At 39.3% G+C, this 15,751-nt stretch overlaps 1 protein-coding gene across 1 annotated transcript in view; it reads right to left on the bottom strand.

The window, feature by feature from the left end:
- Positions 1-7,195: 7,195 nt before the first annotated feature.
- The window catches only part of vstm2a (V-set and transmembrane domain containing 2A), a 76,538-nt gene continuing 67,982 nt past the window's right edge, over positions 7,196-15,751 (bottom strand). Inside the window, exon 5 of the mRNA XM_038723122.1 lies at positions 7,196-8,068. Within this exon, the coding sequence (XP_038579050.1) occupies positions 7,992-8,068 (77 nt within the window). The 3' untranslated portion in view covers positions 7,196-7,991. The remainder of the gene's footprint in view (positions 8,069-15,751) is intronic.

Raw genomic sequence — 15,751 nt, 5'->3', positions numbered from 1 at the left:
ACTTCTGAGCAGTTAAAGTCCATTGGCAGGGGATCCAGCTGTGCAGCTGTCAACAGTAACTGACGTTGCTTCAGGTGATGCTTGAGAGGGATTAAGAACTAAGAGAGGAGGCACAAGAGGTGTCAGTGGTTGAAAAATGTACTCTATGCTGAATCTGACAAATTTACTGATGTGTAGGTGATGAGTAACATAAAACCAGTTCAGAATGATCTAAGAAGCAGCTAAAACAGAGGTTATCTACTCTCTTATCTCTTCAGACCTCGTTTAAATGAATGTTTCTCTTTGGCTTGTTAGGTAATCCACTCTCCATCAGCGAGTGAGCTAAGCGATGCAAAAATCTGCAGATTGGGTTGTGGATTGTCAGTCAGTTCTTGGGATCAGCACTGGCAATCCTTTCACATTACAGGGAGATATTTGAACAACAGTTATTGATTGGCATTCAATCAAAGGGGCGTTTAGTTACACATGCAGGGATCATGCCTAGATCAAGGCTAAAATAGCCTTTGTTTGTTTGGACTGCTCAGTTAACTGAACTGATTACCTGAAGGAAGATTGCAGGTGCTCAAAGAAAGAGGTTGGTTAGACTTTATTTTAAAAGTTTTACACATCAGTGTGTTTCCAGATGTTGAAAACAGTTGTATAAAGCCCTTAGTGTCTCCAGAGGGAGCTGAGGAAGTATGATAAATTTCTTTGAGTGATGCCATTTGAGTCAGCGTTTGAAAATGAAAGAAAATCTGTTATTGTGGAGTTAGAAAGAAATGAGTTCACCAGAAATCTACATTAGCTGCTACAAGAGTAAGACACCTGAATTCTTGACCAGACAGTCAGCAGTCTTGTTGCATCGTAGGTCATGTGGTGCCAGGTTTTCACAAGGAAGAAGAATGCATGGATTAAAAAAATACGAAATCTTCTTCTGGACCAATTTTGATCCTTTTTGTAAAAACTGTTGTCAAGTCTGACCATGTTACTAGTCTTTAGAGTGAAAACTAAGTCAACGGAGTACTATTTTAATGGTGTCTGTCAGTGGTGAAACATGGATTATTTGGTATTTTTATTTGTATACAATTTTGAAGTCCCAAACAGCAGTAAATAATATTTTCCAAAATGTCATAGTACATGACAAAGATGTATGTTAACATTTGTTATAAAATCTTAAAGTCATTTTAGTCATTTAAGTGTATTTAGGCTCACCAGGCAACCACACAATGCGAAGGTAAGGGACCTGTCTTCCACTTTCACATTCATGACACTGATTTGTTTTCAGTACCTGGAATGCCCCAAACAACCTTGAATTGATTTGACAGCAGGGTGTCACTCTCACGTCCTCCTGTGTATGCAGTTCACTTCCTTCATTCATGTCCCTATGGAAACCTGTGAGGATGTGAAGGAGAAAGGAGGATTTTGCTGGAGGGGTTTTCATATTGCATGGCACTTGAAACTGCAGCACGGCATCTCTTCTGAGATGCGCGCGCACACACACACACACACACACACACACACACACACACGTATATTTCAACAGCTATGATTGATAGTGAATTGGAACTATGAGAACATGGCTATCCCCGGTTCTATAGTTTAATGAGGCAGGCTTCACATTCTGTCAACACACATTCAACACTCAAATCTCTTGGGCTCTCTTTTTTAATCAACACTCCCACTCACTTATACCAATGCAGCATTTCCATAACTGCCTTCATCTTTCTCTCATGTTGGGTTTAACTTTGTATTCACACCCTTTAAGATGACATGGCCGTTGTTATCGTCTTCAGTCATTGACAGCTATTCAGAGCTCACCACAGTAAATGTTTGGCTGATATGCCAATATGATTTTCTTCCAAATCCTTTGGGGTTTGTAAATCCCACAGCATTGAGAGATGCTTAGCATTGATGGGTCCACGCAAACACATTTCCATTCCTTAGGGCGTTTTGTGGAACAAAACAACAAAGCAGGGTTAGAAAGTCACACGGTACATTACAGTGACGGATTCCTGAAAGCCCAATAAAGACCCTTACATCAATGCCAGTTTCAATTGATTACTTTTAATGAGTGCAAATAAATAATGCAGGGCCGCACACACACACACACACACACACACACACACACACACACACACAGGCAAGCAACAGAAACCTTAGTAAAGCTTACTGCCCTTCAATTGCTTTGCCTTTGTCGAAATGTCCTTGAGCAGAAATGCTTGTTAGCACTTTGCCAGTCACCAGATCCCAAGTCCACCAATAAGCGGGTGTCAGAGGACATTTCATCCCGTTAAGTCAGATGTACCGGGCATTTGTGAAAGCATGAAGAAGATTTGTATTCATTCCTAAGATGTCCAAGCCAGAATAGTGCAATTATTAGTGCAGCTATTCTGGCTATACATCTGTTCCACACTTGGGTCAGAGCAGGTTAACTCAACAATGACTGGAAATGATTTGCTACAGAGGTTCATGGTCCCCAGAAGATGATTTTGGTCATCATCCCCATAGCTTTTATTTACTATCAAAATGTACTGTAACTAAAAAGCATTAATTCAGGCAGAGCACTGAAATTGTGCTGATAGCAACCATCTCCATTACAGTGGAGCTAAGGCATCCACTGAGGAAGGACATGAGATATTGGAAAGCTTTGGAAACAACAATTGAGTGGGACATTTTTTTGGATTTATGTTTTTGGTCAAAACCGTGTATGTCCAGAAGTCAATATCAAAAGACCACTTTTGTCCTTGAGGTCAGAAAGACTTACCACTTGCACCAGAGATATTTCAAAATATAGTAAGATGGTTGCCTTGAGATTTGCTGATCACAATTATAAAGAACCCTTACTGTATGAATTTAACATTACTTGTTACATCGTGCCTTCCAGAAGGCAAAATGTGCTTTTTAGTAAGTACACGGGGCATAATAAGCTCCAAGGGGCTACTTACTGTACAAAGCTTCAGACTTAGGCAGTTGAAGTTGTTGCTCAACAGCACCTTTACAGAGTTTAGAGACACAGCACTTCTTGTTTCCTATTTTTCTTGCCAACATACTTCCACCCAAATCCACTTCTCTAACCTTTTGGGTTCTGCTTCCCCACGGTGTTGTTATGGTTAGATCTTCCCCATTTTATCTGATGTACAATGTCGTCCTCAAAGTGTGGACGTACAGCTGCGAACACATTTCTGCACCATGCAGTGCTACCAGTGGGGTGCTTTGCATTAGGGCTAGAATCTCGCTCAGCATGGATGCTGTCTCTACAATGTATACATGTATATTTCATGAGCATGTGAAAATGTATGCTTCAGTTCTTTCTCTTTTTTTCCTCAATGGAAGCATATAAAAAGACAAATAGATCATGGTCATCTGTAAATCATCGATACTGCCACTATGTATCTGAATATGCAAGATTAAAACAGACTTCAGTCATACAATCATTTCCACCATTCCTTTTTCTTTGTGCTGCAGTAGGGCCAGTGGCCTGATTAGCTTGCTGGAGGCAGGCCGTTCCCTTGCCCTCTCTTTGCTCCACATAAATAACTGTATCATTGCTTTGTGAATTAACAAACACAGACATATATTGCTGCTCTTCTATCTCACTTGCCTTCACTGTTTTTTGCCACTATGCCTGCTTTGCATTCTGAATTCACTGATTAAGTAAACCTGATTAGCTGAGCTGCCGCTGCGAAGTTCACTCCTCAATTCCTCAAAGAGGATCTTTTTTCTCACTCCATTTGCAGTTCCTCTATCTTGTCTTTCAAAGAGACGAATGGGTGGTGAGATTTGACAGGCCCTTTTCTCCCAACAGAAAGGTAGCTTCCTGTACCCGATGTTTCCACTGATGAAGGCTGACAATTTGCAATATCACCTACAAAGTACTACTCTTTTCCCCATCAACTTAAACATCACAGAAATCATTTGGGAGGGGTCTGGATTGCTTTCTCTTTAGGAAACTAAGTCAAAAGCAATTTGCTCAGAAATATACAGCAGCGATTTTGTGTACCTCTGTGCCTATAATATCACCTTCTTATACCAATAAATCTGTAATGTTTTGCAGTATCCAGCTTTTTCATAACACTTGCATACATTTTCACATTTAATGAGCAATTCCTGAAATAATTATTTTTAAATTCTGCCTTTGTGCCTTACCTTCTCCTTCAGTTGTATTGTTGCCAAGACATCTCACGCCAATTGTGTATAAAATCTTTGCACATGGGTCCTGTGACTTTTTTTTACTGACAACTATTGTACCACATAAATTATTTACATTATTTTCAATACAATCCTCATAGCCACCCTTTAGATTTGTATCCCAGCCAGTGTATGCAGTGTTAGTTTCAAAATGGTCAGTATTGCACACTGATCAACTGCACTTTTTTTTTTTTTTTTATTATTCTATGAACTATTTGAAGTTATATATTGCATTAAAGTCCATGGAGGCCTGTTGAGTCTAATTGTATTTATAACACAGCACCTGCATACATATAAACTGTATGAACAAATGCTCACTCTTACACAGTGACTAACTGTACATAATCTCATCATGACAACATTCAGTGTTTATTAGTTATGATGAGCATTGTAATGTTTTTTAGTCCCACTGTTAAACTCAGGACTATACAAGATATTGAAATTTTAAAATCCTCATTCTTGCAAAATGACTTATACAACAAAGTCATACAATGTAATGACTCAAAGCTTAATGCAGAAGTGTTTTAAAGCTCACATGGATTATAAAGTCATCCAAAAATAATGCCATTCAGCAGCCACACACGCAGGAAACACAGGCGTTTTCCTCAGGAAATGCTTCTCTAGTTTTATATACCTCTGGGTAGTTGCATAATTGAAGGAGGACTGATTTTGAGTAACATTTAGCAGTACTATCAAATGTAAAGTGATTTAGCTCACACACAAAAAGTAACTGTCTTCCAAGTTGGAAACTGGGCCAGTTTTGGCGTTGTCAGCACTCTCTCCAGTTCACTCACTATAAAACTCAGCATGTTACCAACCAAACAGATGGAATCCCACAGTGTTTGAATTTCATCTGTGAAAATGGTTTATTTAAATATTATTCTGATATCGTCATTATAATACAAACTGTTGAAATGTTCCAGTACAGAAGCCTCACACAATACCAAAGAAAAGAGAACTATTATTCATCAAAATTTTTGACAGCTCCACAAACAGACAGGACTGCATTGAAATGAAATACATTAGAAGAAACAAATACATCTATGATGGATGAGTAGAGTGGCATATAAAACCGAACAGAAAAATGTTTGTGTGGTGTTTCTGAAATAACGTCCCTGGATGAAGGAACTGCTCCAGCTGTCATTGTGATCTGTTCTCCTCTTTGGTAACAAAGACCAGTTCAGCCTCCGTCACAACCCAAACTCATCAATCAGTGTTTTACTAAGCATAATTTTTTACCACTCCAATCACAATATCAAATCAATCGCTCCAATCTCTCCTTCTTTGTTATTCAGTATGTTGTAAGGACCCACAGTCAAGCGAGTCCCCGAGATTAGAAAGAAAGCTTTATAAAGGAGATGTGTCTAATATATATAGGTTTTTTTTTTGTCAAATAAATTCTAGCCAAGTTAATTTTGAAGAGATGAAAACCCTATTGGACTTGTTAACACCTGAATATGAGTACATGACACCATTGTTACAAGTACAGAACATCACTGGCCTCTGCCTTTTTAAATGGATTTTTAAAAAAATGTTAACATGCTAATTATTTCATTTACAAGTTGTACAGATGTGTAACTTTATACATGAGGGTTGAATAAACTATCCACTCAAACTGTGCACACTCTCTCCAAAGTGCTTTGGCACATTTCCAACAGAATCAACATCCAAATCCCAATCTCAGTACCTTAAAATAAGCTGTACTCTTTCTGCAAACTAACATTGTGAATCATATTACATAACATGTCTCATTTCAAAACACAACAATCCATTTTCAGTCACAGCAGAGTGGCATATATTACAGTGTTACTAGATTATCAGTCTAAATACACCCCGAAGCTACGTGGACCTTGAGGGTTTAGACAGGGTTGCCCTCTATTGCCCACACATGTTGCATCTAGACTGGAAGCTGCTGATCAGTAGATGTCCCTCGTCTGATCCCAAAGCATGACAAGCTCTGTCAGCCTCTAAATGTCAGCGCTGAATCAACAAGTTTCCCTCCACTGTTCTTTGGGAATGCAGTAACAACTATACAAGGGGAATTTCTGCCTCGTTTGTAAAGCGGATTAAAAGCTTGAAAGTATTTTTCTTTTTGAAAACACACAGCACTGTATCCGTTGGCAAGTACATCTGTATGTTATGTTTGAATGTTAGATTATACCATACAACACATGAGGAACTACATAATCATGCTTAATGTTGGTGTAAATTTTGGGCATCAACTGTGCAAGAAATTGTATGTGCTTAGGGGTCAGTGTCTACCAAAATAAAATATTGATCTCATTGCAGGGCAACTCGGCAGCAGGATACTCATGGTGGATAACACTGACTTACAGACATAAATCAACTACTCTATTACTCTATTACTTATAAATATTTCAGTTTGAATTGGAACATCTGCATTTCTGATGGATCGTGCACAATTTCCTTTTCAGCTCAAAAGTTAACAACAACAGAAGAATCCCATTTATTTTATTTTAGAGGTTATCATGTAACACGGTAATGATCTGAAGCTGTTACACTACCAAACCACAAAACACCTTTGTCTCTGTTTGTGTCAGATTGTCAAAGCATTTTGCTTATAAATGCTCTGCAAGGATAATAAAAAAATCTGTGATATCTGAAAATAAAGCTAAAAATATATTACTGTAAGATATAAGAAGGAAGATTTCAACAAAACTAACATTTTTCTCCCAAACATGGGTCATATACAATGTTAAGATGATATGAAAGTCTACTATCTTGGTTGCACTGCATCTCATGCCACCATCCAGCCACCCCTTTACCTGCAAATGTGTGTGTTTGTGTGCTTGCATCAACATAATATGATTCAAAGTGGGTAAATTCTTATTCATCTTCTGTAATGATGAGGCCAACCTGGGAGGTACACAGCAACTGAAGCATGCCATTTAAAAGTGGTGCAGGTCAATTAAAATTAATAATCCAATGGTCACATATCAGGATTTTCAATGACTCATAAATTGTGACATCCTTTTTATTCCTGCTGAGGATGCAATACAAATTAAAATGACAAGGAACAGTTAGTTTATTTTTTTCACACCAAAGCTAGCACATTACCATGAAGCTTAATTCAACATATGTAACACTGAACTCTAAGTGTTGACTTGTAGCTCAAAACGTTTGCTCTCCACTTTTAGGCCTTCTGACCAATAAGCATGCACACCTGTACATGTATCACTAACAAGGTATTTGTATGGCCAAAATAGTGAAGAAAAATGAGAGATGTAACTTTTTAACCTGATGGTCAATGTTAACAGTCTAACTTAACATGTACTTTAATTTCTTTTGTCTCTTTGAGTGCCTATTCACAATGAAGTCCCATAGCTAATATGGTGAGTGTCAGCTATGTGTGCAGCACATAAAGTAATTCTAGGTGTTTCAAACAAAACAGATACATATCTAGAATCATATATATTTCACAAATGAAGATTCTCCTTTTTTCTTGTTCACTTTTGAGCAATGAACACACAAACTCGAACAGCTAAACCAGGTCATTCTTGCACCAGAGTTATCCAAAAAGATACAGAGGCTGTTTTCACACCGGAGCGTTGCACCTGAGATGGTGTTGAGTCAATGTCTGTTCAAAAGGTAATCCAGCTGGTTAAAGGTGACTGGTGTTTACAGTGGCTAATAACAATGTGCTGGGTGCAAGAGCAGTAGTGGCTGGGAAATGAGGGCAAACTGTGCTGTCTGTATGGTGTGTGTGTGTGTGGGGGGGAGGGTAAAACAGGCAATTTTCTCGTTCACATTGAGAGCAAACAGAGAGAGCGTGATCTGGGCGCTAACCATGTCAGTTCTTCAAATTATAACAAGGCATCCCTCACCAAAGCACATGCCAGAAGGAGGACAGCCAGTCCATAGCTGGATGATATTCTTGTACCTGTGAAGAGAGGAAATAAATTATTCAAAGATGTACAATCAACATTACATTTTCTGATATTGCTTGATGAATAGATAAGGGCAAAAACGGGCAATATGTAACGATAATGGAAACGCTTTTCTAAATCTCTCTACGTACTTTTGACCACCTGAAAGAAAATGCACACTACTTCATGCAGTGGGACAAAATGTGTAATGTATCTAACTTGTGTTGCCTGTTTGAGCTTCACCCTCTTATTCATTCGAAATTTACCCCATAAGGTATTTTGGTCCATAAGTCACCTACAAAGCATGTGAGCATATGTAGCAAAATCTTGACTTTTTGTGACATGTGTCATCAATTATTAGACCATTAAACATTCATCATTCACATCCATCCGTCTTGTGACTCGTTAAAGTAAACAGCCTTTGAACGGTTATGAAAAAGATTTACGCAGGAAGCTGCCGGTGCCCTGACAACTCTGACTGTTTGCTGAGCATCTGACATGACTAACCACTGCAAACTAGAACACAGCCTCCTCAGCCTACTGTTTGATTCGCCTGCGTCTCGGCCACATCCAACTGAGCAAAGTAACAGCTGACAACTATGCGATCCTATGCAGCAGAATTCCTTGGACAAAAAATAGTTTACTCTCCATCAGCAGAAACAGAGAAAGACAGTATTTCAAAAAGACAGAGCTTCAAAGGACATCGAAGTGATAAAGAAAGAGCTGATGACTGATGGACTACAGTTGAAAATTAGCCTGCTGGCTAACACTGGCACATTTACAGAAATGTTGATTAATGTGCACTGTCCTTAAATAAATAAATGAGAAATGAGAAATGAGACGTAAGAAGTTGTAATCCCATGAAAATAGACAGTGGAATATTCACTAAATCATTTTGACAATGACTAGATTCCTGTGTCAGACCGGCGAAGGATCCAGGAAGGAAACCGTCTATGGGGACACTTTGTTCCTTGCGACCCAGCTTAGGACTGTCTGGGTTGCTGGGAGTTGGGGGATGAAGGGAGGAATGGTAGGGGAGAGGGGGGACAGAGATGGAGGGCTTTGACCCTTGATTCCTCCTCGCCACATCTCATTTGGCTTGAGGTGATGTAGAGAACAGGAGTGCCACAGAGGAGCACCAATCACTCTGGGGCAAAACATCCTTCACACAGAGAATTATTAATCAAGCTCCTGCCAGGAGTCAGAACAAGACAGATGAAGAGATGTTGCAGTAAAATGGACATGGAAATAAATCCACTAATTCACAGATATCACAGTTTTTATAATGTTCCACTCACTAACAAAATAAACAAAACCTCAGTTAAAGCTGTAAATTTTCTATTAAAACCTGAAAACCACTCGTGATGGAAAAATTACATCAAGCAGGTTTTTTGTGAGGGCCCTCAGAAGTGTGAGAACTGAAATTGCCAAACTAACCTTTTCAATTCTGAACATGTTGGACCATTTTGTGGTACAGATATGAAGTCACATATGGCGATATAGTAGATTTGTAACGCAAGGCTACTATCAGTGTCTGTGTTTCACAAAGATTTTAAGAATGACTTTTTTGCTAATAAACTCTGCTTGTTTACACTTCCATGCTGTTAGTCTATGGCCTATTTGTTTACATTTTACCAACTCTTGGGAAATCATGATGCCATGTGCTGCTGATTTGGCTGCTCGCAGTCCCTATTAATATTGTAGAGACAACAAACATCTACCTTTCTAGACGCACAGATGGGCTCTAAGAATGGCTTGTCCTTGTGTCGGGTTAAATTAACGCAATATACATAGTACTTCTCTTTGTAATGTATTGCTTTGAAAGATTGCAATGTATGACAGATCAAGGTAGTGATTTATGTGTTCACATTCAAGATACTGATATGAAGTTTGAAAAGACTCAAACCACAGTCAGTGTATCTCCTAACATGTCCTGTGTCTGTCTCACAGCCTGATGTCTCTTCTTCCTCTGAGACGTAGAGCTCCACTGTTGTCCAGACATTATTAAAACACGACAATACGGCATGTTCCTTCATCACCATCAGCACACACACTGTAGTTGACATTTACTCATTTAGCTGACACTTTTTATCCAAAGTGATTTATGTCAGAGATCGCACACTTCTGGAACAACTAGGGGTTATGTGTCTTGCTCAGGGACACATTTGTGGATGTGTCACAGTGGGGAATTGAACCTGGGTCTCTCTCACCAAAGACATGTGTCTTATTCACAGCGTCATCCCCACCCTAACCAGTTTATTCTTACTCAGTCCCACATACACCGTCCTGCTGTCGTTAGATCACCACATGTGGATTTATCCGCTGATGAAAATAGTTCCTAACAAATGCATGTTGGCTAATTACTGCAGTGGCCAGCTGTGACCCAAACTAAAAACATAATCACCATCATTTTTAATGAAACGTCATTGCTGCAAGTGTACTAGAGATACTAAAATGAAGCAGAACATGTTTGATTTGAGGGTTTAAAAGTGATCTAGCACCTCTATCAAGAAGTATTCTTAAAAAAAATATTGCACTTATATTTACAGCCATGTATAGCGCTGGCCTGCTCATTGGGAACAAAGGGGATATGGTGTCTTGCTCAAGGACACTTTGACATGCAGGCAGGATGATCAACTGAACCTTCAGCAGGTCCAACTGCAGCAGAACTTCCTGCCAACATCAATCATTATACTTCCAACATTTCAAGCTGATCCTACAAAAATTTAATCAAACAAAAACAAATTTATTTTTGTCAAGATACAACTAAACACAGAGGCAATACACTGAGACAGGGCTACCAGAGCTGGGTCATGATGACCTCTTCTGGGTATAACCCCACATGATGGGTCACTGCAGGCGGCACAGCTGTGCTCGGTCATTTCTTTGGTGTCAGTTCTGACATCTTCCAAATGTACTTTTATAATCTGTTGAAGCAATAGTGCTACAAGATTCTAGAGGGAGTCTCTAGAATCTGGTGACCAAACACTCACACAGCGCAGCAGGGAGATAGTTATGCACACATTTTTGATTAGCTGTTGTAGGGGTTTTCTCTTGTTTTAGTTTGTACTTGCAAAGTAGTTTCAGTTTTGTTGTCTGAGAGAACACAAACAGTTAAGAAATGTGCATGTAGATGTGATTTTATCAGGTTAAGGATAACTGGAGAAAGTGTACCCCATATTTGCTTGTTTCTTCAATTTGAGAAGAATGTGTCTAAATACAGACAGACAAAAGCATGATGTCCTGCTGTCTCCAAATTCACAAATCACCATTCATAGTGAGTCAGGATATATCAAGCGAGCTGTAGTTGTGTTGTTTACTTTCAGGATAATTAAGGGCCTTTTTCCATAGTTTTTGTCTATCAGTTATGATACCACTGTACTAAATAATTGTAATTTTGCCCCAAACAGTTAAAAAAAGAGAGAGAAGCAATAATATGACATAATAAGCCACTTTCAAACAGAGATCCCGCAATAAACAAGGAAAGAATGTCTGCCAATACGCCGCATTCACTCATTCATACTGAACAAAAGATTGCAGCATAGCTTTCCAGCTTTCCGTGACCGTGACTTGTAACACAACAGCATTGAAACGCCAGACCTGTTCCGGCATGCCGGCTGCGGCATTTCACACAGACATTGTTCTGGTTCTGTTGCTACCAAAAGTCACAGGCGGGTCAAATGTGACCTCTTTCTGGCTCTGTACCTTTCATACAGCGCAGCAAGCCGGCATATTAGCTTAATAATCCTGGAAAATAACGATCTGTGAAGGCGCCTATAGTTGGCTCCGAGGACTCTGCTTAGTAAAGGGCTGTGTGGGTAACAAGACCTGGTTGTGGATCTAGCGAGGGCCAGGGCACCGGGGACCAGTTCTTATCGAGGGAGTCTGTGTGGACATTGTGGAGGCCTACAGGTAGCTGGGGGGAGTGTACACTGACAATAAACAAAGAACACTTAAGCCATTAAGGGTCAGAGCCATCTCTACTTTTTGAGGAGCCTGAGCTCCTTCAACTCCTGCCAGACAATGCTGAGGATATTTCACGAGTCTGAGGTGGCCAGTGCTGTCGTGTTTGCTGCTGTGTGCTGAGACAGCAGGTTGAGGCCAGCGGACGACAACAGAGTCAACTGATCTGGCCCTTGGACACCCTGTCAGCAGCCATTACCCTATCATTTATTTATAATTTAATATAAAACAACTATGCAATACTGATTTAACAGTGCATTGATTGTGTTCCATAATTCAACTGTGCAATGATCTGGTATACTCTGGCATTGATACTGCATTTATGCTGTACATTTCTACTATTATGTATTTACTAATATTATTTATTGATACTGTTCTTGAAATTTAACACATTTATAGACCCCTCTTCAAGTATCTTCAACCATGTAGTATCAGTTGTTCTGTCCCCAGCGCTAAAAATACATGTAAGCCATCCACATACAACTAGAAGTTAAGCTGTTCTTATATGTAAATCACTTTATCAGCTCTTTTTTGTGCGCTGGTTTTCACTTCTAACCTTGCCAGCAATCACACTAAAGGCAAAGGTACCTTCTGTGCTCCTGTGCTATTTTTAGAAAACAACAAAGGAAGAACATTTGTGAAATATTGTTGTTTTTGTACACTACCATGCATTTTAATTGCTGAGCAAAGAAAAATTACAAAATAGAGTCCAGTAATACAGCTGAATACACAAAGAAACTACCTTTTATGTGGGCAGCAGTCGTATGTTTTCATTTATCCTTCATGGTGGCTAAAAGGATCGCCACCCACTTCCTGTCATAGTTTTGTTGACAAGGTCACTATGTCTTAACAAGTGATTTACAGCTGAATTCCTATGTGGTTATTCAGCTGAAGAGGGGACGCTCAAAGAAAAGTGATGGCTGGCAGATCGGATTTGGGTATGTCAGAGTTTTATTCAATGTCTCAGGGCGTAGAACTGTGCATGATGCCTCCTTTGCATTTTCTCCATGTCTTTTCCTGGATTTCATCCACAGTCGGAGGGACTGCAGACTGACTTGTCTGTAGGCATAATGAGTGTGAGTATAGTCTGAGCTAGTAGAAACCTTTTCAGGCTTTCTCGGGGCATGCTGGGCTAGAATAGACCCGCACTGAATACTCTTCATTTTTTCTTACTTAACCTAACACTTTACATTTTGCCAAAATGTTTTTGGCTCGGTGAAATGGTGATGTGGAATATCAATTCCAGGCCAGCGAGGCAGTCAGGTTGAGTGAGGCAGGGAGGTGAATCACCACAGCACCTCCACAGGGAGCTCAAACTGGCATAGTGCCAGTTCCATTTATTCCTGCTGATTGCTGGCCGGCTGACTGGCTAGCTGACTGGCTCTTTGACTGGCTTGCTTACTTGCCTGGTGGCTCTATTATAAAACCGCTGTCTAATTTACTTGTTGACTGATACACTCTCTAACTGACTTTCTGGCTGCCATGACTGGATTTTTGGCTGACAGACTGGTTGAATACAATTGGATGTCGTTTCCGTGCAGCTCGACTGTTCTGGTGTTTAATGAAAAACCTTCATAATTACCATCCTCCACTTATTCAAGTGCTGTACTTAGTAGAATTTTGAGGTACTTGGACTTTACTTGAGTATTTTCATTTAATGCCACGTTCTATTTCTTCTCTACATTTCATAGGTAAATATTGTACTTTTTACTTCACTACATCTATCTGACAGCTTTAGTTACTAGTTACTTTAAATCTTAATAATTAAGATTACTGCACACAAATCTTATGTAATATGCTTAGTAATATATTAAAACTACCAAATAATATATACAACTAGAGCTGGAAATGATTTGGTAACTTTTTTGCTAAGTGATTTTTCATAAAAAATTGGCAAAATTCCATGGTTCCATCTTCATAAATGTGAACGTATGCTATTCTTCTTTTTAAATTACAAACCCCATCTCTAGAAAAGTGGGGATAGTATTCAAAATGCAATATAAGAAATATATGGGATTTGTTCATTCACATGAACCTTAATTTAACTGAAAAAAGCACAAAGAAAAGATTTTCAATAGATTTACTGACCAGCATAATTGTATTTTGTAAATTAAACAGTTGTACAGTCCTAAACAGTACATTTCATGCCTGCAACACACAACAAAAGTTGGGATAGAGGTATGTTTCCCATTGTGTTACATCACCTTTTCTTTTAATACAAATTTCTAATCGTGAAAAAAGAACGGAAGTACACCTGAGCCCATGTGGCAATATTTGTCACAGAAGCATGACGGTTTCTTAGGCAGTGCCACCTGAGGGCTCGAAGGTCACGGACATTCAACAGTGGTTTCCGGACTTGTCCTTTATGCACTGAGATATCTCCAAATTCCCTGAATCCTTTCCCAATATTATGCACCGTTGATTTGAGGAAAGACATCTGAACAATCTTGCACTGATAAATGTTCCCTTTGAACTGACTAACAATTTTCTCACAAAGGGGTGACCCACGACCCATCCTTACCTGCAGAGACTGAGCCTTTGGAGGATGCAATTGTTACATCCAATTACGACACCTCACCTGTTACAAGCTTGCTTATTGTAGAGTCTTCCAAACAGGTTTTACTTGAATATTCTTAGCAGTTTTCAATCTCAATTTAACTCTGTCCCAGCTTTTGTTGAGTGTGTTGCAGACATGAAACTCTACTTTATATTTCCAAAATACAATTATGCTGGTCAGTAAAATTATGGAAATCTTTTGTGAGTTAAATAAAGGTTTATGTGAATGAACAAATCCCAGATTTACTCCCCACTCTTCCTCGCGCTGGAGATTCTGAGCTTGAGTGAGAGAGAGCATGCGCGAGGACAGGGGCGGGAGAAGAAGAACAGTAAACAAACAAGCATGGAAGGAGCAACCAACCTGTTAACATGGTTAGAAAAAAATGTAGATTTAAGTTGGTACATAGAACACATGCAATCAGAGGAATGCAATCACCTTATTACACACCTAGTTTATTGAACTATTTATTTTCATTTTTGCTTACAAATATAGATAATTGACAATTACCTCTCGTCCACTCTGTAGGGCAAGAGCCTGCAAGACTTGGAAGGCTGTTGGAAAGCAAAAAAAAAAAGATATATATATATATCTTTTTTTTTTTACATATTTGTGTGTGTGTGTATGTATATCTCTCTCTCATATATGAGAGAGAGATATACATACACACACACACAAATATGTTTAAAAAAAAGTGCAACATGTTTCAGCGTTGACAAGGTAATGTACTTATAAAAATATGAATACTTTCAGTCCTGCGTTTCTTCCTGTGTTCCTGTTTTACTGGTTACCTTCTTGTGTTGCCCTGCCTGCTTCTGTTCCCACCTCCAGTAAGTTATGAAAGTTACCTGTTTGAATTTGGTTCCACTTTTTGAACTGAAACGTAACAGTATAACCTAAACACAATATGGACCCAGCAGACACTAGATCTCTGGAGGAGCTTCAACAGATGTGTTCGATTAGCGAGCAATTAATGGAGACATTAATGGAGAGAACAGTTTTGTGAAGGCCAAATTATTGGATGACACTGCTTAACAGTGGGCCTGCCAACCACCTGTCTGCATTACTACCTGAGTCAGTTAGCAACCAGTGTACTAGCATCCAGCTTGTTAGTTTCCAGTCTGCTTGCCTCCTACGGGCTAACCACCAGCACACTAGCTTCTTGTCTGCATCTCAGCCT

Source organism: Micropterus salmoides, unplaced genomic scaffold, assembly GCF_014851395.1.
Source record: "Micropterus salmoides isolate LMB-PRFRI ecotype aquatic unplaced genomic scaffold, ASM1485139v1 Ms_hic_scaffold_1, whole genome shotgun sequence".
Taxonomy (NCBI): Eukaryota; Metazoa; Chordata; class Actinopteri; order Centrarchiformes; family Centrarchidae; genus Micropterus; species Micropterus salmoides.
The sequence above is the reverse complement of the archived record's forward strand: the minus strand, read 5'-3'. Positions and strand labels throughout refer to the sequence as shown.